This window comes from Doryrhamphus excisus, chromosome 14 (genome assembly GCF_030265055.1).
Source record: "Doryrhamphus excisus isolate RoL2022-K1 chromosome 14, RoL_Dexc_1.0, whole genome shotgun sequence".
NCBI lineage: Eukaryota > Metazoa > Chordata > Actinopteri > Syngnathiformes > Syngnathidae > Doryrhamphus > Doryrhamphus excisus.
Genome location: NC_080479.1, coordinates 14,064,669 through 14,087,904, shown reverse-complemented (window position 1 = coordinate 14,087,904; position 23,236 = coordinate 14,064,669). Strand labels below are relative to the sequence as shown.

Genomic DNA, 23,236 nt, shown 5'->3' with positions numbered 1-23,236 from the left:
TAGTAGCTGTTTTTCCTCCTCTGTGTACATGTGTTGACTGCCACTGCATGGCGTTGTGCGCACTGTGCATGCGTGTGCGGGTTTTTAGTTTGGCGAAAAAGGAAGTGTTCTGTTGCAAAGGCAGCGAGGGGTTTTCCCTGGCTCCTCCCTCTCGTGCAGGGCGTTCACGTGTTGCAAGAAAATACGCAATTCCCATCCATTGTGTGTTCCCTCGCTTCATTCAAATGGTGCGTTTTTTTCCAAAAAATAAGAACTGCAATTGTATTTGATTAAACTGCAACGATTTGGTCATCACGAAGGAATCGATTACTTCACCCATCGCAGTGCGGTTTGCGTTTTACATAATGCCTCAGATTGATCCACTAGGATGCGTATTAATCACCCGCAAGTGCATTCTGTTTTCTCTCGCATTGGCACCAGGGTGTTTCCTCAGAAATCACGCACACGCACGCTAGGAGAGATAGATAGAGAGGGAGAGATCGAGAGAGAGAGAGAGGGAGGGAGGGTGAGACAGGCAGGCTTTGCATGCAGACAGACTGACTGACAGGCGTGAACGTCTCCTTCTCCGCCTCGTCCGCGTCGTCGACTCTGCTGTGGAAAAATCCAAAGTGTTGCATCCCCAGGTGAGAGGATTGTTATGTTTGCATGGCGGGGGGGGGCTTGTAAATAAACGTGGTAAAAATGTATAAAGCCAGATGATGCAGCCACAGTCCTGCTCTCATCCGATGATGTCATCGCTCTAGCGCCACATGTAGCAAGTGTATGGAGAAAAATCATCCACTTGTAGTAAGTGTTATGTAATAACGGTGGCGGGCAAACAAAGGATGATTCCTGAAGCAGTGATGCTCACCTTAAGGTGCAGGTGTTAATGTGTCTTACCTTGGGTCTTGGAAGGGATGATGGAAGCGAGAAAAAACAATAACATGTTATTTGGAATTATTTTTAATTTTTAATCTTTACATTTTGCAAGCAGGTGGTTGCAAAATTTGCATCTATATGAGCTTGTTTTCCCCGAAAAACTGCATTGCACCTTGGTTTAATTTTCCCCAAAAAAGACCCTTTCTGCTGTGAACTTAAAGGAGAGCAGACACGTGAAGATGTTTATCCACTGTGTCACCCTAAGCATTCATCGCCTGTCCACACAGAGCTTTTATTGTTTGCGTCTTTCACCCACCCACGTGTCAATCAGCCTCGTTTCCACCTCTGTCAATCCGAAAGTCATGGAGTGACAGATAGCATCTGATGCAGATATGTGCTTGAAAAGTCACACCTCCATGCGACAGTGGCCCGAGCGACACGGCACGCTACCACAGAGGAGCTCTGAGAGGCCGAGGGGCACCTGTTTAAGGACTAACCTCAATCAGCAGCTCTGTCCCACACTAGCACACAGCTGCCAAGTGTGGGAGAGACAAGGCTAGCATAGTGTGGCATTTAGGGTAAGCTCATCCTGAATTGACATGTGCGTTTTCATTTTTTTTTTTTTTTGTAGATGTACGCAGGCGCTGGCATCGTCTCCTCCTCAAGTCTCAGCTCCACTCAAGGCCCGGAACCCGGTTTTCCCGACATGCGCTTGTGAAGTGAAGTGCAAAGATGCCGCGCACTAAGCAAAACAACCCGAAAAATCTAAAAGGTGAGCTTGCATGTGTTGGATTTTTACCTCTGGAGGCTGACGTGCAATCATTGACACGGCATGAGAGTCATCATAAGAGCCGTGTGAAATTAGCATGCTCAGTTTTAAGTGACTTTGAGCATCACTACGTTCACACGGCTTCATACGGTGATGTTTAATTTTACCCCCCATGTGACTAAATCATGTACAGTCAAATCTCGTTTTATTTTGTTCCAAGAAGTCTGATGAAAAGTGAAATGTGTGAAAACTGACTCGAGTATTACATTACATTACATTACATTTGACTTGATTGACTTGATGATGTCATCAAAAACTTGCAACACGACTTGGACTCTGACATCAGTGTGCTGGACTAGACTCAGACTTGAAAATACTTTTCATTTTCAGTGATTGAGTTTTTTTTTTGGGTCATCGCACGTATTCCGGCACTTGTCCCCATGCCAATAAAACACAGACATCTTGTTACTGTGTCAAAGTTCACTGCTGGGTGCACTTTTTTTTTACTTTCACTTTTGTTTTCAGAACAGTTCACATACCGGCACTTGGCATACAAAAACAGCGTGTACTGCTAAAATAAAAGCGAATGGTCAAAATCTGGGCTGTACGGCAGTCAAGTGGTTAGCACGCAGATCTCACAGCTAGGAGACTAGGGTTCGATTCCGCCCTCGGCCATCTCTGTGTGGAGTTTGCATGTTCTTTCACGTGCATGCGTGGGTTTTCTCCGGGTACTTCGACTTCCTCCCACATTCCAAAAACATGCTAGGTTAATTGGCGACTCCAAATTGTCCATAGGTATGAATGTGAGTGTGAATGGTTGTTTGTCTATATGTGCCCTGTGATTGGCTGGCGACCAGTCCAGGGTGTACCCCGCCTCTCGCCCCAAGACAGCTGGGATAGGCTCCAGCACCCCGCGACCCTTGTGAGGAAAAAGCGGTAGAAAATGAATTGAAAATGAATGAATGGTCAAAATCCACAGTTGAGTGTAGATTGGACTGAAACATGTGCATTCACTCGCCGCCCAATGAGCACAAAACTTGTGCTTAATGCCAGGAGACGAGCTGTCACAATAATCAATAAATCGATTAATCACTTAAGCATACAATAACTTGAATGAAGGCCCTGAAGCGATGGTTTCTGAGGCAAACCGACATGCCATTTTGGTCAGCAAATATAAACAAAACAATGCAAAATAGTGCGCGCTCACAGACTGTGTCGCTCACTACATTGCAACCATTCAATTATATGGCAACAACATACATATAGGCAAGCTCACACAGGTACACTGTACCTGAATACCATCTAGTGGTTCAAATGTGTTCAGTTAGTTCTGTCTCCTGACTCTACAACCTGGACTATCGAGTGTTATTTTTTATTTATCAAGGTGCACAGACACACACATCGGTGGCAGCCAACTCTCGACTCCGGTTTGTCACTTCAAGGCATCCGTGTGAAACATAAACAACAGTAACAATTCCTATTGTTACAGACGTGGACACAATGTGTGAAGGCAAACAAAAAAGGAAACGACAGCTGAAATGTACAGCAACCAGACATATGAAGTACTGGCTGGTGGTCTAGTTAAGCGGCAGTGTTATGGTGGAAAAAAATGGCAAGAGTGCATTTCCATAGCTGTGGATGAGTCCACTGCAAATTCTGACAATGTCCATCAAATCAGCATTTTATTGTTTTTACAAAAGCATCATTTTTGATTCAGGTGTATGTGCACCAAACATTGTTTGCCATCCATTATCTTCTTAAGTAGTTCAACAGCCGACAGTACACAAGTGACTAGCGACAGTCTTGTGATGAAACAACTCCCAAGTACCACTTTTCCACTTTTTCAAAGAGGCCACTCAGCCTGGACTAAATGCATATTAATAGAAAAACACCTTCAATCACACTTTGATTAATAGAACCACTTCTCACCTTGGTAATGTCACACAATATTCCCTCATCGCAGTTGCATGACTGAATCGTTCTGGTGAGTTAATGGACATAATTGTTCATGATGATGAGTTCAAATGTGTTCTACAGTAAATCCCTCGCTTTATTGGATCCAGAGTCCTTATTTCTAAAACAAATATTTTCATAGAATACCTGTTTATGGCCTTGTATATATGATTGTTAATATTATTAGAGCTCTCTATACATACAATAGCACCCCTACAGTTATCTTTACAATCATATTCGCCAATATAAGAAATATTCTTGAATTCCTTTTCTACCGCTTATCCTCACGAGGGTCGCGGGGGTGCTGGAGCCTATCCCAGCTGTCTTCGGGCAAGAGGCCGGGTACACCCTCGACTGGTTGCCAGCCAATCACAGGGCACACCAATATAAGAGATATAATCAGAGAAAATAAGCCATTTAAGACACAAATAAGATTATTGTTGTTATGGTGCCTGTTGTGTGATAAGGCACACCTGCAATAAATGGTGCGTGTTAGCAGTGACACCCAGTGGCCACTTCAGACTGCAGTTCATCAACATCCTATAATCCCTTAGACTGTATTTGTATTTTATTTGTTTTTTTATGCATGAAAATGCTAAATTTAGGCCAACAGTAGAAGAGATTAAAGCAGAAAAAAGTGTATTTAATAAGATCTCGCTATGCATCACTCCATCACCATAGATATCCATGATCCATGGCAACCAGGAAGTGAAAAGGAATCTCACTGTGTAATTCGAAGGAGGTTCGGCATTGCAGGGAAATGTTAACAGCCAATCACAGGGCACATATAGACAAACAACCATTCACACTCACATTCATACCTATGGACAATTTGGAGTCGCTAATTAACCTAGCATGTTTTTGGAATGTGGGAGGAAACCGGAGTACCCGGAGAAAACCCACGAATGCACGGGGAGAACATGCAAACTCCACACAGAGATGGCCGAGGATGGAATTGAACCCTGGTTTCCTAGCTGTGATGTCTGCGCGCTAACCACTCGAACACCGTGCAGCCTGTAAATAAGTTTAATAGTTCAAAAATATTTTCATGTTGCATCATTGTTTAGACATTTTGGCTAAATATATATGGCTAAATTTGTGTCAAAGTGAAAGTTATGAAAGTTTTTCACAGTTTTCCCCCTTTTTTTGTTGAGAACTGATATTTTTTGAAACTTACCTTTGTTCTACTGCTAATCAGAATCAGAAATTGTTTATTGCCAGGTATGATCAAACACATACTAGGAATTTGTTTTGGTGAAGTAGGTGCAGACACATCTATTAAAAATGAAAATACAAAATATACAGAATAAACTGTATAAATATATGTATACACAGTCTGTTTTTTGTTTGTTATTCCGGAAGCACAGTCTGATTGTTATTTCAAAAGAGTCCAAACTGAGCGTTAATGTAACGCATAGAGTGATTACTAAAGAACGGTAGAAAAAGGTAGAAAAAAACTTTTTTGATGAGTCTAATCTTTTTTTGGTGTGTATATATATATATATATATATATATATATATATATGTGTGTGTGTGTGTATATATACTATATCATTTCGATATATCCCAAGAACACAATATTCCGTGTGCCTTGAAAAATCAGTCAAAATGCTAAAAAAAAACCCATATAATTCTTCACATCAGCATAATTCTTAATACTCAATTATGCCCATCCCTAACGTGGGCATTTCCTCTTCCACTTGTCTGGTCGTTTCCTGACTCTCCTCCTACGAGTCTCTCCCCCCTGCTTCCTCTCATGCCAGCAGTTCTTTTATGTACAGCAAGATATGGATATTGTTAATCTGTAAATGAAACAGCAGCGCCTATCAAACATATTCCGTCTGACGGAGCATATGGAAGAAACAGCAGCAACCAATTGGCTTGAAGGACTTGTGTGTTATGTTGTGAACTGACAGATTCACGTGTCAACAGACGTTTGCAGTTCGCAGAGCTGGGATTTTGCAGCGCTACATGCTGGGTGTGAAAGTATGCATCTTTGCCGTTCCCCCTGCAGTCGATCGGCGAATGACTCTGAGCACCTCTTAGTGGTTTGTCTTATGAACAGATACTTGGCCAAACAGTGGAAATAATTATGATTTTAGAGGGAGGTCCGGCTGCTGCAGTGGTTTATGATTTTTACATTTGATTGTGATTCATCTGGACTTGGAAACACATGACGTGAACAGGATGGAGTTTCCACAAGTTTGACTTTTAAGCTCCTTTTCTGTATAGAACAGTGAAACAGATGTTTTTTTTTGTTATAAATAGCCCTATCATTAAATTTAAATAGCTTTTCCCCCTTTCTTTATTTTTTATGAGCTCATCACAGACTCCCACTTTATTCCTGCGCTTCATTGGAATAGCATTGCTTTCATTAAGCAGCAAATGCTAATTGAAATGCTTGCTATCATGTTGATAAAGTGTCTCTTCCTGGACAATCCTTCTCATAATCCCACAAAATATTAGCTTGTGACCCCGTGCATGGATAATATGACCCCACAACTCATAGTACAAAAAGAGTCTTTTATCAGCTCGTTACATCTCTACTGTATAACGGGAACTGTACCTTTTGCAAACCAACAACTTCTGAGAGAAACTGAAAGCAAAAAGACCCCCAAAGTGAAGCTGAGAATAAACCTGAATCATTCCACAATGTTCCTAAGCGGATTCGAACCGCCGTGAAATGAGCTGCTGTTGGATTGTTACAGCTCTTTTGTGGTGAGATGCATTGCGGTATTGTGCACACTATATTTTTGCATGCTTTTTCCAGGTGAGCACCCCCCTCCCCTCCTCGCCCCCCCTGCATCTCAGCAGCCTCGGCCTTTCAGTATACTGATGGTTGCTCCACTACTGAGCGAGCATGCCCCGTTTGTGGTTATAAGACGTTTCCTGCTGTGTCTGAGGCCTGGTAAGCGGTTTCATAAACCACGGGGGCTGCAATTGCCCAGATCACATAAATTAAAGTTGCACTTATAATGAAAGTGCTTATGAAACTTCTTTCCTTTTATATCACTCAAAGCTGCATCAGCTCCTGGAGTCAGCTCATTGAGAAAGTTAGGTAACGAGTGCTTTTTATTTGTTATTGTTGATGTCTTATATAGATAATGCAAGTTAACTGTTGGCTATGTGTGTGTGTGTGTGTGTTTGAGGACTTGTAATAGGTCATTATATAAAAGAACAAACGGGAATTGCCATCAAAATACGCAATAAAAAGTTATTTAATTGGTTATTATGTTTATTTGATGCTTGTTGCAGCTGGTTTGTACGTGCAGAAAGTCAATTGCATCCCACTGCAGACTGCTTCCTGTCTATTGTTGAGGTGCCCTCATGGTTTGGGTCAACACCTGCACGCTCCCGGACGTCACTTTGTAGAACTCCTCCTTGCACAAAATTGCAGGTCGCTGTCCTGCTGCTGTGAGAGTTGTTGCCCTCCCAAATCCCCCCTGCAGCTCTCTTAGTGCTACCACTTTTGACACTGTGGTGGGAGACAATTCTTGACGGGAAAGCTTATCTGGGCTGCAGATGCCTACTAACACTTTGACATTCATGCAAACTGTTTGACAGAACATATGGCGTCCTCGAACGTGAGTGTAACTGATTCAACAGTATAAATGCAGCATTTAAAAGAAAAAATTGGTGGTGAGTCTCTGACCTACTGACTTGTGCACAATTGGCGCCGTGGAGGGGGGGTGTGTGTGTGTCTGTCTTAGGATCATAATAAACGAACACATACTGTAAACACCACCATTAGTGGAATTGTCCGCCAAATTTCTAAGGAAGGAAAATCCCAGTCACGGCCTACAAAGGACTCATTTACCATCATTTATCCACGGGGCAGCTAAGCAATATTAAAGATGAACGGGGTGGAAAAGGCAAAGAGAGTCTCACCTACTTAAGAAAATAATTTTAGCTGTATTTTTTACGTTTTTTTTAAATCATTTGTAAAGTGGCCGACGAGGGCAAACATGGAAATAGACCAGCCTTGTTTCTTCAGTTTATTTTTTTCATTGTAATCCCTAGTCCAACTAAAGGTCCAATTGTTTCTACAAATATAACAATAACAGCAAAAGTAGCTTATATCTATCAATTTCCGTAGTTTTCATGCTAATAACCCAAATCACTTCAGTTCTTAACTCAATAGCTTTGGCATTGTACTGTGCCTTAAAGGCATTCCATGTTGTCTCATTCATTGTGTTCTTCAGGTAACATACCTGTAGTAATACCAGTCATTAGAACTAATAATAAATTGAAGAAAAAAGTGTGGAATATAGTTTTCCATGAGTGCGGCTCAAGTACTGCAAAAGAAAAATTCTGCAAATGCCAAAAACACACTGCTGCAACTTGATGGAACAAAATGGATGCCTTTTCATTCCGTCGTCTTTTTTCCTTGGCTACTGCTGAGCGTACATTTTTAGGATGTCATTATTTTTGTTACAAATAGACTATTTTGATACAAAATCAGTTTAATTTGTGTTAATGCATCCCCCCACCCTGGCAGTTCACGTTGCTCCACTATTTGAGAAGCACTGGCTAACACCCGACTGATGTGAAATTTTGGACAAAATATAGAATTCTTCTGGAAAAATGCAGCAAAAATCAGTGCTTCAAGATTTCTCAAAAAAAAAAAAAATAGTAAGCAAAATTCAAAAATTATCCATGCCCTCCTTTGTGTGCGTGATTTGGCCTCCACACTTTACGATAACAATTTCAGAACTTCTGTCGTCCCTCTTTTGCTCTTGTGTGTTTACTTTTCTCAAACAGCTGGTCTCCAAGCAGCTCAGGCCAAATACACAGTGGTTTCCCCCCTTGCTCTCTTTTTCTCTCTTCCCCTTTGTGGACATTAGCAAGCAACACTTAGCTCATGGCTGGCAGGAAAACTTCAAATGGGTGAAATAAGTGTTTCCCAAAAATGAGCAGAGCAAACACCAGTTTATGAATTTAGCAAAGCTTTTTGTGAGAGGAAACGATATTTCTCAACATATCATCCATGCATAATATACAGTACGGGTTGCACGGTGGATTAGTGGTTTGTGCACAGTCCTCACAGCTAGGAGACCCGAGTTCAATTCCACCTTCAGCCATCTCTGTGTGGAGTTTGCATGTTCTCTCCGGGTACTCCGGTTTCCTCCCACATTCCAAAAACATGCTAGGTTAATTGGCGACTCCAAATTGTCCATAGGTATGAATGTGAGTGTGAATGGTTGTTTGTCTATATGTGCCCTGTGATTGGCTGGCGGCCAGTCCAGGGTGTACCCCGCCTCTCGCGCACAGACAGCTGGGATAGGCTCCAGCACCTCCGTGACCCTCGTGAGGATAAGCGGTAGAAAATGAATGAATGAATGAATATAGAGTACATGGCTTTGCATTGACAGTAATGCAACTGTTTCATTTAATATGGTTATTATTGGCCATTTTTCAAGGTCATGGAATTATTTTGTCTTTTTTGCTTTTTAATTTGATGAATAAAACACGACAAAGACTATAGGCAAATAAAAAAATATTTAGATGTAAAAAGAAAGACAAAAATAATAATTTTATAATTTATATAGATATATATATATATTTTTTATAACTAAAATATTATACCCTATCCAAGAGCAGACCAACTTGTTGACATCGGATTAATAAGAGGTCGGTTTAGGTATGTGATTCTACGTCACATTCCGGCTGCCAGTACGTCAATGTGGATGTGGTTCGGATCAACCTGGGTGGTCTGGGTTTTTTTTCCAGACCGACTGCAGAGGAGTTGCCTTTCATTCTGGAACCATTTGGTTAGAACCTATGCCCCATTCTCACGCAGGTGGCTTTGGGCGGAGACATTGAAGAATTCAAGAATGTAAAAACATGTTTTAATTTTGGGTCCAGGTAGTAGTAGTATTTTGTATGGAGAGTTGTTTGAATCTGTACATCCCTGATGCTGCAATACCCAATTACAAATACCCCCCCCCCCCCCCCCCCCCCACGCCACACTGTGGCTGAAGTGCCCCTGAAAATGCCCAGACTTGTTAGCGATGCCATTGTTTATGGAACGGACTCTGCATTCCACTTGTCGTATAAAAAGCTTCCCGAAAGCCCAACAGGTCTGCTGCTGCCCCCAGCTTTAGCAGGGAGTATGCTGCGTGATGAATGCCCAACCACTGCAGTGAAAGGGCCTGCATTTAACAAGGGGGGGTGGGGGGTATGGGGGGGGGGGTGTCGGTAAAGCCAAAAACAGGGAGATGCTCTGTAAACCTTCTCAAGGGTATTTATGCATATAAATTATCTTTGCGTTTTATGACACAAATCTGACGGCTGTTAATATTTATAGCAATAATTTACTCTTAAGGTGAAACATTAATCCTGACTGAAAATAGTGCGGATGTTATGGTTTCTGCCTTAGTGGGTTTTTCTGTTAATAACAAACTGATTAGTCGACCGTGCAGTGTTTCCCACAGGACTGCACTGTGTTCATAGTGTGGGATGTTTGGGGTGCGGGGTAAAACTGAGCTTTTTGGTTTTATCCCATGAGGTTAAAGAACATTACACTTTACACCAATTATGGTATGTACAGACTTACAGTTTTTTATTAGTTATAATAACAAGCTGCACAGACTGTCCTGTTAATACAAGGAAAGGTAGATGGCCACATCTAAAAAAAAAAAAAGTGGAATTTGCAACACATTTTATCTGTGGTGGTCCAAATTTATCTGTATCGGCCAGCCACAAATGCGGAATGAACGTCCATTTTTTTCCCAAATCCTTTTTTGTTTGTTAAGAACTGATATTTTCTATGTTCTACTGCTGATTACTAAAGAACGGAAAAATTTATAAACAAACTTTTTTTTTCTTATAAACGACGGGAGTCTAATCTTTCTTTTGGTCCATGATTACATAACCATAGAATGTCATATTCTGTGTGCCTTGAAAAATCAGTCCAAAATATCTTGTAGTGAAGGGCTTTTCTTTTGAAAAATGGCTGAGATTTAATGACTTAACTGTTTAAAAATAAGTTAAATACTCTTGAAGGGGAACGCTGCCATTTTGGGGGAATTTTGCCCATCATTCACAATCCTTATGTGAAACATGAGCACATATTTCTTTCCCTTTTCTGTGCATCATAACACCAGAAAATTAGTTAATATTAGCTAGCTTACAATGCATGTCATTGGGATAAAACTATTTTCATTCTGAATTAAGATATGCCTTTATTCGTCCCTCAGTGGGGAAATTTGTATTGCACAGCAGCAAGAGTACATAATCAGTTAAGCAATACAAAATACACAATATAGAAAAATAAACAATATAAACAACCCAAGTATTGACAAAATCAACAGTTTTTCCCAGAGTTATATACAATACAGTATGTAGATAATATGAAGCGAGATGAGATATATGACCAGTCTATACACTGAGATCTTGTTAGAGAGTTAATATGAGGCATTATGGAAAAATCCCTCTAACAGAGTTTTAATATACATGCTGTGATCATACATTAACACTACACTGATGATAACATGTAATAGTTGCCGTATTTTGATGATTCAAAACATTTTCGTGCCATTTTTCTGAATTGTACGACTTAACTGGAAACCACCAGAGTTGTACGCTAACCAAAAGACGGCCCTACAGTGGATGCATTTTGCTTTTCTGACCTTGGCCGCCCCCATATGGATTATTAAGGACATTGGGAAGGTTTGTTTTTTTGGCTCGAACCGGTCCAGAATTTGGCTAATTTGTTTTTACTCAACACATCAGGTCATTTATGTAAGCAAGCAAACTTATGTAAATGTCCCAAGGATGGGAAAGAGTTAACAGCCTGGCCTCCGCCAATGGATTTTTACATGTTGTGTCATGCTCAGGCAGCCAAACCAGTGTTTCCGTACGGGCCCTTCAAATTACAGTGTGTGAATGCAGAGAGATTCACACAAAGGGAAGTTCTCTCCCAGGGGTAGGAATAAACCTGAGTTTTAGCAACAGTAACTACAACAGACGGGGCCGAAACTAGTTCAGGGAAGTCTGCTCCGTGCGGAGGTGTAACCTCCACAAAAGCTTTCACTTTGTCAGAGAGGCAGAGAGCCAGTGCAAGGGAGGTTGGAATTTTGATGGCCATACTTTTTTGAGTACATGACACATGAACATGATGGGGGCTGCTGCTCGCTTTTCCATCCTGAAATGTGGGTTAATGTCTCTTCATACTTAGTAATGGAGCTGAAGTAGTCTGCAGCAAATGTGTGCTACCCTTTTTAAAAAGTGCATTTATGCATCACTGCAAACCATAACTTCGATAATAAAATTAATGAATCAACTTTTCGGGCGGCACGGCGGTCTAGTGGTTAGCGCACAGACCTCACAGCTAGGAGGACCAGGGTTCAATTCCACCCTCGGCCATCTCTGTGTGGAGTTTGCATGTTCTCCCCGTGCATGCGTGGGTTTTCTCCGGGTACTCCGGTTTCCTCCCACATTCCAAAAACATGCTAGGTTAATTAGCGACTCCAAATTGTCCATAGGTATCAATGTGAGTGTGAATGGTTGTTTGTCTATATGTGCCCTGTGATTGGCTGGCGACCAGTCCAGGGTGTACCCCGCCTCTCGCCCGAAGACAGCTGGGATAGGCTCCAGCACCTCCCGCGACACTCGTGAGGATAAGCGGTAGAAAATGAATGAATGAATACTTTTGTAGTTAGAGAATAGAAAACCTGATTGCGGCCTTCTAAATACGTTTTTTAAGTATGTAAGTAAGTATTACAGCCCTCTGGACAGGAAGTAACACCCATATACAATCCTTCACAATATCGCCGTTCTGTTATGACTCCATGGCTGTATCACGTTTTTTTCAAAAATGTATCAATAAATGATCGGTGTTTCGTGGTTTACTATACCGTATTATTTGTCAAAGCGGTCAAAATCAACTTGATATTGGTTTTCATTTTGCTCTTGTGAGGATGAGGTCATTTAGTGGACATGCCGGAACACTATTCCTAGCTTTAGCTTTATTAGGATTTGCATGTTTGCATGTTCTCCCTGTGCATGCGTGGGTTTTCTCCGGGTACTCCGGTTTCCTCCCACATTCCAAAAACATGCTAGGTTAATTGGCGACTCCAAATTGTCCATAGGTATGAATGTGAGTGTGAATGGTTGTTTGTCTATATGTGCCCTGTGATTGGCTGGCGACCAGTCCAGGGTGTACCCTGCCTTTCGCCCGAAGACAGCTGGGATAGGCTCCAGCACTTTCCGCGACCCTCGTGAGGAAAAGCGGTAGAAAATGAATGAATGAATGAATCAACTTTTCACAAAAAATATGGTGTTTTGTTTTATATATTACAGGCATTAATTGTGTGACCGTCAGGTAATTATGTGTGTGTGTGTGTCTCAGGCCACATCTCGGTCGGTAACAAAGGACGGGCGGCCCCATTAGTCAAATTATTTGGCTTAAACTTTTCAAACTGAACCATTAGTGAAGGGCTCAAGGCAAGCCGAGTCAAATTGGAGCTAACGAACGCTGACCTTCTCATTCTTGTTAGTCTCATATCCCCGAGTGTGCACAAAGCACACACACCTTCTCCCTCCCCAGGTGAGCCGCTCCCGCCTGGAGAGCCACTTCCTGGAAAAATTGCTTGAGCCGCATTGATGTTGGCAACTCGGAAAGGTGAGCGCTGGCATAGGGGGAAAATTGAGTTCGGGGCCAAACAGGATTTGTCTGCACTGGCGTCAGCAAAGAGGTCGGGGAGTGGCGGTGGAAGAAATTCTCCCCGTGGTGCGATGCTGGGCCTGGCATGATTCGGAGATGTGTGCACGACACATTGAGGGGGTGGGAAGCTCCTACACGGGGATGTGTGTCATCTGCGGAGAAATACCCCCAACAAAACCTTTCTCTGTTAGAATGAGGCTGCTAAATCCAGGGGGGTCCCTTTTATTTATGATTGAGGGGAAAATGTTGAGTTTGGAGGTTAACAGGAGAAAAAAAAACATTCGGAAAAAGTGCAAATTAAAAAAAAAAAAAGAGCAGTAAAGCTAGAGCCGGAAACCCTTAAAAGGGTGATTGTGTGGGGGCGCCTTTCTATGACTATGTGTGTGTATGCAGAGCTGGCATTGCTTAATGGCTTGCACAAGCAAAGCCCAATGAAGGGGTTGCTAGGGAAACAGAGCAGCATGAGTCTCGGTCTGCAGGTGCTGTTCCTTGTGTCCTACTGCTGGAACCTCCGACGAGTAAGGGGGGGGGGGCGAGAAGGAGAGGGATGGTTTAAAAGATAAATGAAGTCATTATAACAGGGGTCTCAAACATGCGGCCCGCGGGCCAAATGTGGCCCGCAGGACACTAGTTCGAGGCCCCCCCGCTTTGATATGAAAGTTTAATGTTAGGGCGGCCCGCGCAAGTTTGATACCGATGCTGTATGGTATCATGTACCCAGAAAAAATTATTACGTTTGGTTAATGTTCATGTTAAAGGTTAAATAACTGTTAATAGTTATCCTCCCTATCCGTGTGGAAGTGGTAAGTTTTTGGCTATTTAAGTTTAAAGGAAATAACTTGAAGGCTACCGTTTAGGTCGCTAGTTTGCGAGTTGGCATGTGTCTCAAGACCCTGCAGTTGCGCAATATGTTGTAAATAAAAAGAGTATAAATGTGACTATAGTCGTGTTTTGTCATGTCTACAGGGCTCTAATAATGCTTTGTTAATTTTAATCTGAAAAAAATAATTTGTCTACCCATCAACTATATGTGGTTTCTTAAGTTTATATTATTTGCCGTTTTATTATTATTATATTTATTTATTACTGATTGATTTTCTTTATTCTTGATTTGTTTATTTATTTTCATCTTATTTTGTGCAGAAAAATAAAAATTAAGATATTTGAGAACAGTGGAATGTTTTATCAGAGCTTTTATTGTAGAAAATCGGAACCAAAGCACTGAAAAAGTTTGTATATTTTTCTGTTTTTAATAAAAGCGTTTTTTTTGGGGGGGGGGAACCTGATGCGGCCCATCCTTGCCCATACCCTAGCTCCAGTGGCCCCCAGGTAAATTGAGACCCCTGCATTATAACAACATAAAGTGATTCATAGGGCAGTGATCGGATGATGTGGATATTTGAAGGGATGCATGCATGCATTGGCAGCAATGTGGTCATTTCACACAGAGAAGTACTGCGGCAAGGCACCAAAGACGACTCCTGCCGTCAGTGAAGGTTAAGGAAAAGGCTCAGAAAGGCAACAACAATACCGTCAATTCAAGCCACAGTGGCTGGCACTGAACGGCGCAGTGAGGTCTGAGGGTTGACTGAGCCCGCTCCATAACAATCGCTCAATGTGTCCATGTCAGTTTCGATGGAAGAGGGGGGAAAACCACATTATTCCCGCTCTTTCGCCGTCAACCACAGTGGGAGTGACGATCCCAGAGGTACATTTGGACATTCCTAGCTGGTTTTAAACACATGCCTCGCTGTGAATCCCCATCACATCATTTTCAGTCACATTGCAGGGTGATTCATCAGATCGTGTTTTCCACTGAGCGGCTGTTCAAGTTCAGTTCGCCGTGGCACAGTTTGGAACGATACACCTCAATCATGCTTGTGTTTTCCTACTTCAGAACCCTAACAGGACGGTCTACACGAAAACATCCTTGCACCGGCCTTTAGACGCCGCGCCACTTTTACCGCTTTTCCACTGTATCACCAGCTCAGCTCAGCTTTGCTTGGCCGAGCTATAGTTGACTCGGGTTTTTGGGCGGTCGGTTTTCCAGCTCAGAGAAAAAGGAAAGGGAAAACCACGCCGCATTGAAAGAAACGGTCGGAGCAAACCACACTAACAAACAACAACAACAATGGAAGAGAAGGAGTGCCTCCTATGTTTACTTCTCGGCATGTGGCTGTCGGCCATGGTAGGGAGACATTTCTTTATTTATTCAAGAAGAGACTGAGGGCAGCAAAGTGTGTAAAGTATGCTAGTACTATACTGTATGTGTGATTTTTAGAAAACACATTTTGGACAAGGCTGAGTGGTTAGCGTGTAGGCCACACAGCTAGGACACCCGAGCTCCATTCCACCCTCGGCTATCTCTGTGTGGAGTTTGCATGTTCTCCCTGTGCACTTCGGTTTCCTCCCACATTCCAAAAACATGCTAGGTTAATTGGCGACTCCAAATTGTCCATAGGTATGAATGTGAGTGTGAATGGTTGTTTGTCTATATGTGCCCTGTGATTGGCTGGCCACCAGTCCAGGGTGTACCCCGCCTCTCGCCTGAAGACAGCTGGGATAGGCTCCAGCACCTCCCGCGACACTCGTGAGGATAAGCGGTAGAAAATGAATGAATGAATACTTTTGTAGTTAGAGAATAGAAAACCTGTTTGCGGCCTTCTAAATATGTTTTTTTTAAAAGTATTACAGCCCTCTGGACAGGAAGTAACACCCATATACAGTCGTCCTTCACAATATCGCCGTTCTGTTATGACACCATGGTTGTATCACGTTTTTTTCAAAAAATTATCAATAAATGATCGCTGTTTCGTGGTTTACTATACCGTATTTGTCAAAAAATATTGAAAGATACAGGTACATGTAGGCGTAGGTAGTATTCTATTATTATTATTATTATTATCCTTCACAATATCGCTGTTCCGTTGCTGTTCCGTTGCTGTTCCCTTGCTGTTCCGTTGCTGTTCCCTTGCTGTTCCGTTGCTGTTCCCTTGCTGTTCCCTTGCTGTTCCGTTGCTGTTCCGTTGCTGTTCTGTTGATGTTCTGTTGCTGTTTCATTGCTGTTTTGTTGCTGTTTCGTTGCTGTTTCAAAAATGTACCAATAAATGATCGCTGTTTCGTGGTTTACTATGCCGTATTATTTGTCAAAAAATAATAAAATATAAAATAAAAACAAAATATTGAAAGACAAAAGGTACAAGTAGGCGTAAGTAGTATTCGTAGTAGTAGTAAATAAATAAATGACATTTTGGACACCCCTGCCCTACACTACCCGGAATATAATCTGAATATAGTTCAGATACCTTAAACGGAGTAGAAATATGTGTTTATTTAATCCTGCCCCATCTCCACGTCTCAGCAATCACTGATTATCTGCTCACTTCCTGTGTTGCACGTTGTTCTAGTTTATTGGTAACAACGAGGCTTCATTTCTGCACGTTTTGTGAACTGTACTAAAGTAACCCTGATGCCTTCTCCGCAGTAATGAAGTATTTAGGGTGCATTTTCGATAATACGACATTATTAAAGTTTCATCGTGTTAGTTCTGTCTGCCTTCAGTAGACCTTGACTTGAACAGACTGCTGTTGTGCGACCAGATGTTGAGCGCAGGTGGAGGCAGATGGTTGCCGAGTGCTGCCTTTAAGGTCAGGTCGTGGGCTGTATTTATCAACACTGACACTTGCTGTGTCTCTGCTGACTAGGACGGACGTCTGGCATCACGGCCAATCAGAACTCCGGTCGTAGCGGTTTGTGCTACTTAACGGTCGCATTAAACAGGCGGGGTTAACTTTCAGGACTCATGAGGAAAAAAAGCTGCAGTTTCGCCTTTTTTGCACACAGCGGTTCTACACATTATCCCGTCACCTCGAGTGTTGATTTGATGTTCTTCCTCCCTCTAAACGCTTAGTGATCTATGCAGTGTGAAGGCGCTCAGTGGGGACATTTGAAGAAGGCTTTTGCATTTAGGAGAACGACAAGCAATTTTGAATGATTAGAGGAAATTGCAGCAAGGCTTTTTGTGGTGTGCTGGGAGGGAAAGTGTTTTTTTTTTTTTGTTGATATAAAAACCGTTGAGACAATAGCTGTTTACAGCGGTGCCACTAACATTGTGTCTGCTATTTTTGACAACTGCAATTATAATGTTACGGTGCAAGTTTGATTTTTGGGGGCTTGTGAAACCGAAGCATCACATGGTGCTTCCGTGCTGCTGTGACAGCCGTGGGACGGTCGTGTTGTCATTCTTGGAGGTCTAATAGCGCTGGATTAAATGGAAGGGTTTGGTTAAAAAATGTTTCACAGATATCAGCTTTGGCTTTAAATAGTGCTTCTCAGTTTCTGTCATGCCCCCCTTGAAGGAAACAATGAGACGGGACTGAGTGTCGTTCTTCCTTCATGTTAAGGTTTCACAACATCAGATCCTCTGTTACATTTCTTTTTTCTCTATGGGTTTTTCCCTTCAGGGGTCGCCACAGCAAATCAATCTTCTGCATCTTTCTCTGTCACACCAACTACCATCATGTCCTCCTTCACTACATCCATAAACCTCCTCTTTGGTCTTCCCTTATGCCTCCTACCTGGCAGCATCCTTCTACCAATATATTCACTATCTCTCCACTGGACATGTCCCAACCATGTCTAATATAATGTCGCTCTGGGGGACTCGGTCCTGATCCTATCCATCCTGGTCACTCCCAATGAGAACCTCAGCATCCTGATCTCTGCCACCTCCAGTTCTGCTTCCTGTCTTTACCTCAGTGGCAATGTCTCTAGACCAAACAACATGGCTGGTCTCACATGAATTAATTTTAGTAGTTGTTACCTACTGACTCCCCTCAGGAACAATATGCTTTGTTTGCTATGATGTTCGGCGTTCCGAAGTGTCAGTGAATGTACTACCTCACATGGTGGAGAAGTGTTGTGCCATGGAGCAACGGAGAGACACGTTTGTGAGTTGGAGTGTTGGAATTGAGCGCTGCTGTTGATGTGTTAAGATAGGAATATTAAAGTTGCAGTGATGCACTAATTACGCTATTGCGTTAATAGCACCATCCATCCATTTTCTATGCCGCTTATCCTCACTAGGGTCACTGGGGCATGCTGAAGCCTATCCCAGCGACCCTAGACTGGTCGACACCCAAAATCCTTTAGAAAATATGTCGATTAGTCAAGTAATTTTTGACAGCCCTATTAAATACCATCTTGACTTTAATTTTTCATGCTCAATGATTTCACCCCATTTAGCTGTGTGCTAATGAAGCCTGCTCTGCTTTGCAACTTATCCTCATTATCTAGATGTACTTTGCTGATGTAAATGTCCTCTTGGACGTGCATACAGGCTTCACCGGTTAGTCATCACAGAGCAGGATGTGGAATAATGCAGCTGAACTCCACACAGGGACTGACTTACAGGAATTAGTCGGTCCTACGCGTAGCAGGAGACGGCCTCTTAAAAAAAAAAAAAAAAAAAAAACAGAGAGAAAAACAAACCACATCACGAGGCCGCTGCATGTTCATTCACAAAGTCTTTGTTGTGATAATTTCCTTGGTCTTTGTGTAGGCTCGCTGCCATCAGAAGGAAATCTGTTGTTTCCTCTGAGCGATCGGCGTGTTATTGACTGAGTGAGGAGGCGGTGGAGTTAGAGGCAGGGAATGCGTGTGCCTCCAAGGGTCAGGATTGGGGGGGGGGGGGTGGAAGGGACTAAAGGGGTGAGGAGTGTAGGCGTTGGGGGAAGTAGGGTTGTCCTTAGCTGTCCAGACCCAGTGTAATCCAGCAGGTCGATAATGGACCACTAAAAGCCCTCCGAGAGCCTATGAGTCACCGGGATTGTAGGGAAGGGTCACTGAGGTTGGGTCAATATTTTAAAGACTAGCAGTATAGTGTATAAGTGCAAACACGTTTAGAGTCGGGTCAGGAGGTGCGCGGTTGTCCCCTTCACAGCAGTGATGGTGGCCAGTCAGGTGGGAGAACATCATGCGTTGCTTGATGAAGGCTTTACGATGGGAAATGTGTGATCTTTGTGGTCAAGCAGTACCCCCTTTCTACAGCGCAAGTACAGTTTGGGTGGTCATTTTTTTGCAATAAACGTGCTAACTTTACTTTTTAGTGTGGTTCCTTAAGTGTAGAAAAAGTAGGTCATATTTGATGTGTTTTGTTTACTGCCACTTCTTTGTCCAATTTGTTGGAGGATTGCGCTGTATTGCACTGGTATGACGTCATGCTATTTGCATTGCTGATGCACGGCTGACGCACCTATCGCCATCCCACCTACAGTGCGCACCCCCTCATCCTACATCAGAGTTCGCCTTTCCAAAATGTACTGTTGCCAGCTGACTTATTTCAGTCGTCTTCCTGGCTTGTTGACAGTAGAATCCCTCAAAGAGGGTGCAGTGCATGGGACGGATAGATGCCTTCCACCTTTGTCAACAACCGTGGAAAAAGTCTCAAAGAGGATGAAGAAGGGCAAAGCTAAGACTTGGCGGCGGGGAAAAGGACGGCGGATAGAGATTGGGGGCGGATGGCAGGGATGAAGTACACACCAGTGTGAGAATGATGTCAAACAGGCAGTTTTGAGTTGAAAATGGATACAAACAGATTACGATTGCATGAATGTGACTACTTGGAACGTGAAGACGAACATTTGGACATTTGTAATGGTCTAGTCCAGGGGTCTCAAACACGCGGCCCGCGGGCCAAATGTGTGACACTAGTTTGAGGCCCCCGCCTTGATATGAAAGTTTAATGTTAGTGCGGCCCACGCAAGTTTTGATATGGATGCTGTATGGTATCATGTACCCAGAAAAAAATGATTACGTTTGATTAATGTTCATGTTAAAGGTTAAATAACTGTTAATAGTTATCCTCCCTATCCGTGTGGAAGTGGTAAGTTTTTGGCTATTTAAGTTTAAAGGAAATAACTTGAAGGCTACCGTTTAGGTCGCTAGCTCTCTAGTGTGCGAGTTAGCATGTGTCTCAAGACCCTGCAGTTGCGCAATATGTTGTAAATAAAAAGAGTATAAATGTGACTATAGTCGTGTTTTGTCATGTCTACAGGGCTCTAATAATGCTTTGTTCATTTTAATCTGAAAAAAATAATTTGTCTACCCACCAACTATATGTGGTTTCTTAAGTTTTTATTATTTGCCGTTTTATTATTCTTATTATATTTATTTATTTATTACTGATTGATTGATTTTTTTTATTCTTGATTTGTTTATTTATTTTTCATCTTATTTTGTGTAGAAAAATAAAAAGTAAGATATTTGAGAACAGTGGAATGTTTTATCAGAGCTTTTCTTGTAGAAAATCGGAACCAAAGCAAAGTTTATTCCTTTTTCTGTTTTTAATAAATGCATATTTTTTTTTGGAAAACCTGATGCGGCCCATTCTCACCCAGACCCAAGCTCCAGTGGCCCCCATGTAAATTGAGTTTGAGACCCTTGGTCTAGTCAGTAAAAACATGCAGGCATGCCTGTTCAGTGTTCACCACAAAATCAATGGAACTAGGCCGCTGGTTTTTAATGCCTTTCCACCAAGCCACACCACCAACTGCGACCAACGGACTCGTATTACTTCCATACATCAAATTAGTGAGTATGGACATAACAACATTACTAACTATTAGCTTGGCATGAATATTATTACAGATCAGACATTCGTAAACAAAACTTTTCAAAGGTTTGAGTCGAGACAGACAGGAAACTTGAAAGTATGTGTAGACAGAAGTTAAAAAGTCTGAAATAGGGGATGGATGGGAAAGGGGTGATTGCCTGCTGGCAAGGCTTAGTCCTGTTGCATAACATTGGTCATCTCTTCCTTTTAGCTGCTGTTTCCATGGGGAGAGATGGTAGGGATGAGAGGGAGAGGCTCTCTGGGATTTAAAGTTGTAATTTGTCTAGGAAATAACTAGCCTTCGGCTTGAAAAAAATACCCCCCACACACACCTACGGCTTGTTTGTAAATAAGGAAGGTATTTTTCCATCTTCAAGGAATGGGCCCAAGGTCATTACAGCTAGAGCGCCTCCAATTGGCCGACTTATTTAACCAATAAAAATAATTGCACTCATTGCCTTGAAAAAGGGAACTTCCCAGACATACTGCAACAGTTAATCCTAGGACATTTTCAAAAAAGAGTGTGAAATACCCAACTCACCACAAGTCAGTGAATGCATCTTTCCTGTGTTTTCACAGTCTCATTGGAGAGAAAAAAAAGTTGAGGGAGTTTTGGGTCCGAGGCAGGAAGTGTGCCACTGACAATTTTTGACTGATGTGAGGCGGGGCGGACCTTTTGGCAGCAACCGTGCTTTCACTTTTAAGTCTCAAAAATCTCCCGACATTGGACAGTCGCCAAAATATGGCAACAGTCGGTCAGGGGAAGCCGCACACAGATGGAGAATAGATTGAAAGTATCATTCCTAAAAATACCTCTATCCTCTGAATTAAAAAACCAAACAGGACATTATTCATTTTATTGATATTATTAATTAAGGACAGGACCAATAGAAATGGTCATTGATGACAAGTCAGCGCAGGTGTACAAAAATATGTTAATGCCAAATGACTTGGTGTAAGAACGCGATAAACACGTTCTTGATATCAATTTTCATCTACAAGATAAAGTGCTCAAGCCAAAATCAGTATACGGATCAAAAGATCCGCTGTGGCGATTCCGAAATCAGGAAAAAGCTGAAACAAACAAGCAAAAACATGAACTGACACGGAAGATAAACCTTCTCCTTCACTTGATTGCTTTGTATTCAACTATTTCATGTCTTTATGCAACACACCATGCACACTCACACAATTGGAACCAATACTTTCAACGGCATTCATGCTTATTTCATAATAACCTGCCAATCATTATACAAAGATACAGAGCGTACATGTGGCCGTATTGAAATGTTTGCTCCCTGGACCCGGACTCTGGAAGTGAGGCGAACTGCCTCTGGGTCACGTGGTCGCAACCCAGCAACGATGCAACAGCAGAGGGTCAGTGTATGGAAAGGAATGTGAAAAACAGAAAGGGAAGTTGCAGGCATTTTGCAAGCGAGTCTGTCGTCGCGTGTGGGTGTGATTTATGACTCGAGGGCTGTTTCAGGTGTGCCTTGCGAGGTGAAGGTGTCTTAAACATAATTGTATCACGCTGTCCTCATGTACGAACATAGCATGACAAAGTGCCAAGTATGTGTTTGTATTGTCTGTGTACATGTGCTGCTGGGAAAAAAAATGGGGAAGTGAAAATTAAGATTTTCAAAAAAAAAAAAAAAAAAAGTTGATATGAGGAAAAATCTATAGTTTAGTACAGTTGGAAGTTCTTCCATTTGCATGAGCATTTTCGAATTCCGACATCATTTTAGTTTTTTAATACTTTAAGTATCAATATTGCTTGTTGACGTCAGTCAGACTGACAAAGCAAAAAAATAAATAAATCCCTGACTGTAGGGCAGGGGTCTCAAACACGCGGGCCGCGGGCCAAATGTGGCCTGCAGGACACTAGTTTGAGGACCCGCCTTGATATATGCGGCCCGCGCAAGTTTGATATGGATGCTGTATGGTATCATGTACCCAGAAAAAATTATTACGTTTGATTTAATGTTCATGTTAAAGGTTAAATAACTGTTAATAGTTATCCTCCCTATCTGTGTGGAAGTGGTACGTTTTTGGCTTTTTTAAGTTTAAAGGAAATAACTTGGAGGCTACCGTTTAGGTCGCTAGATTTCTAGTTTGCGAGTTAGAATGTGTCTCAAGACCCTGCAGTTGCGCAATATGTTGTAAATAAAAAGTATAAATGTGAAAAAAAAGAAAAGAAAATTAAGATTTCATTTTTTGTCCTGCAATGATATTCACCAAAAGAGATCTTATTCTTCTAAACCTGATATTTGGTATTAATGGCTGTCCTTTTTCTGGGTGTTGATGTGGAGGCGGTCCATTACACCTCCTACTTGCTGTCTGACTGCGTAGATAATTTGTCTTTCAATTTCTTCCTCTA

At 42.2% G+C, this 23,236-nt stretch overlaps 1 protein-coding gene across 3 annotated transcripts in view; it reads left to right on the top strand.

Annotated features, from left to right (window-relative positions):
* hivep1 (HIVEP zinc finger 1) overlaps positions 1 to 23,236 on the top strand; it is a 57,089-nt gene that overhangs the window by 380 nt on the left and 33,473 nt on the right. For 2 of the 3 annotated variants that reach the window (XM_058046203.1, XM_058046205.1), the window contains exon 2: positions 1,490 to 1,630. In XM_058046203.1, the coding sequence (XP_057902186.1) occupies positions 1,591 to 1,630 (40 nt within the window). In that variant the 5' untranslated portion in view covers positions 1,490 to 1,590. Of the gene's footprint in view, positions 1 to 19; positions 624 to 1,489; positions 1,631 to 23,236 lie in introns of those variants that run through there. The other variant, XM_058046204.1, reaches the window with a different exon arrangement.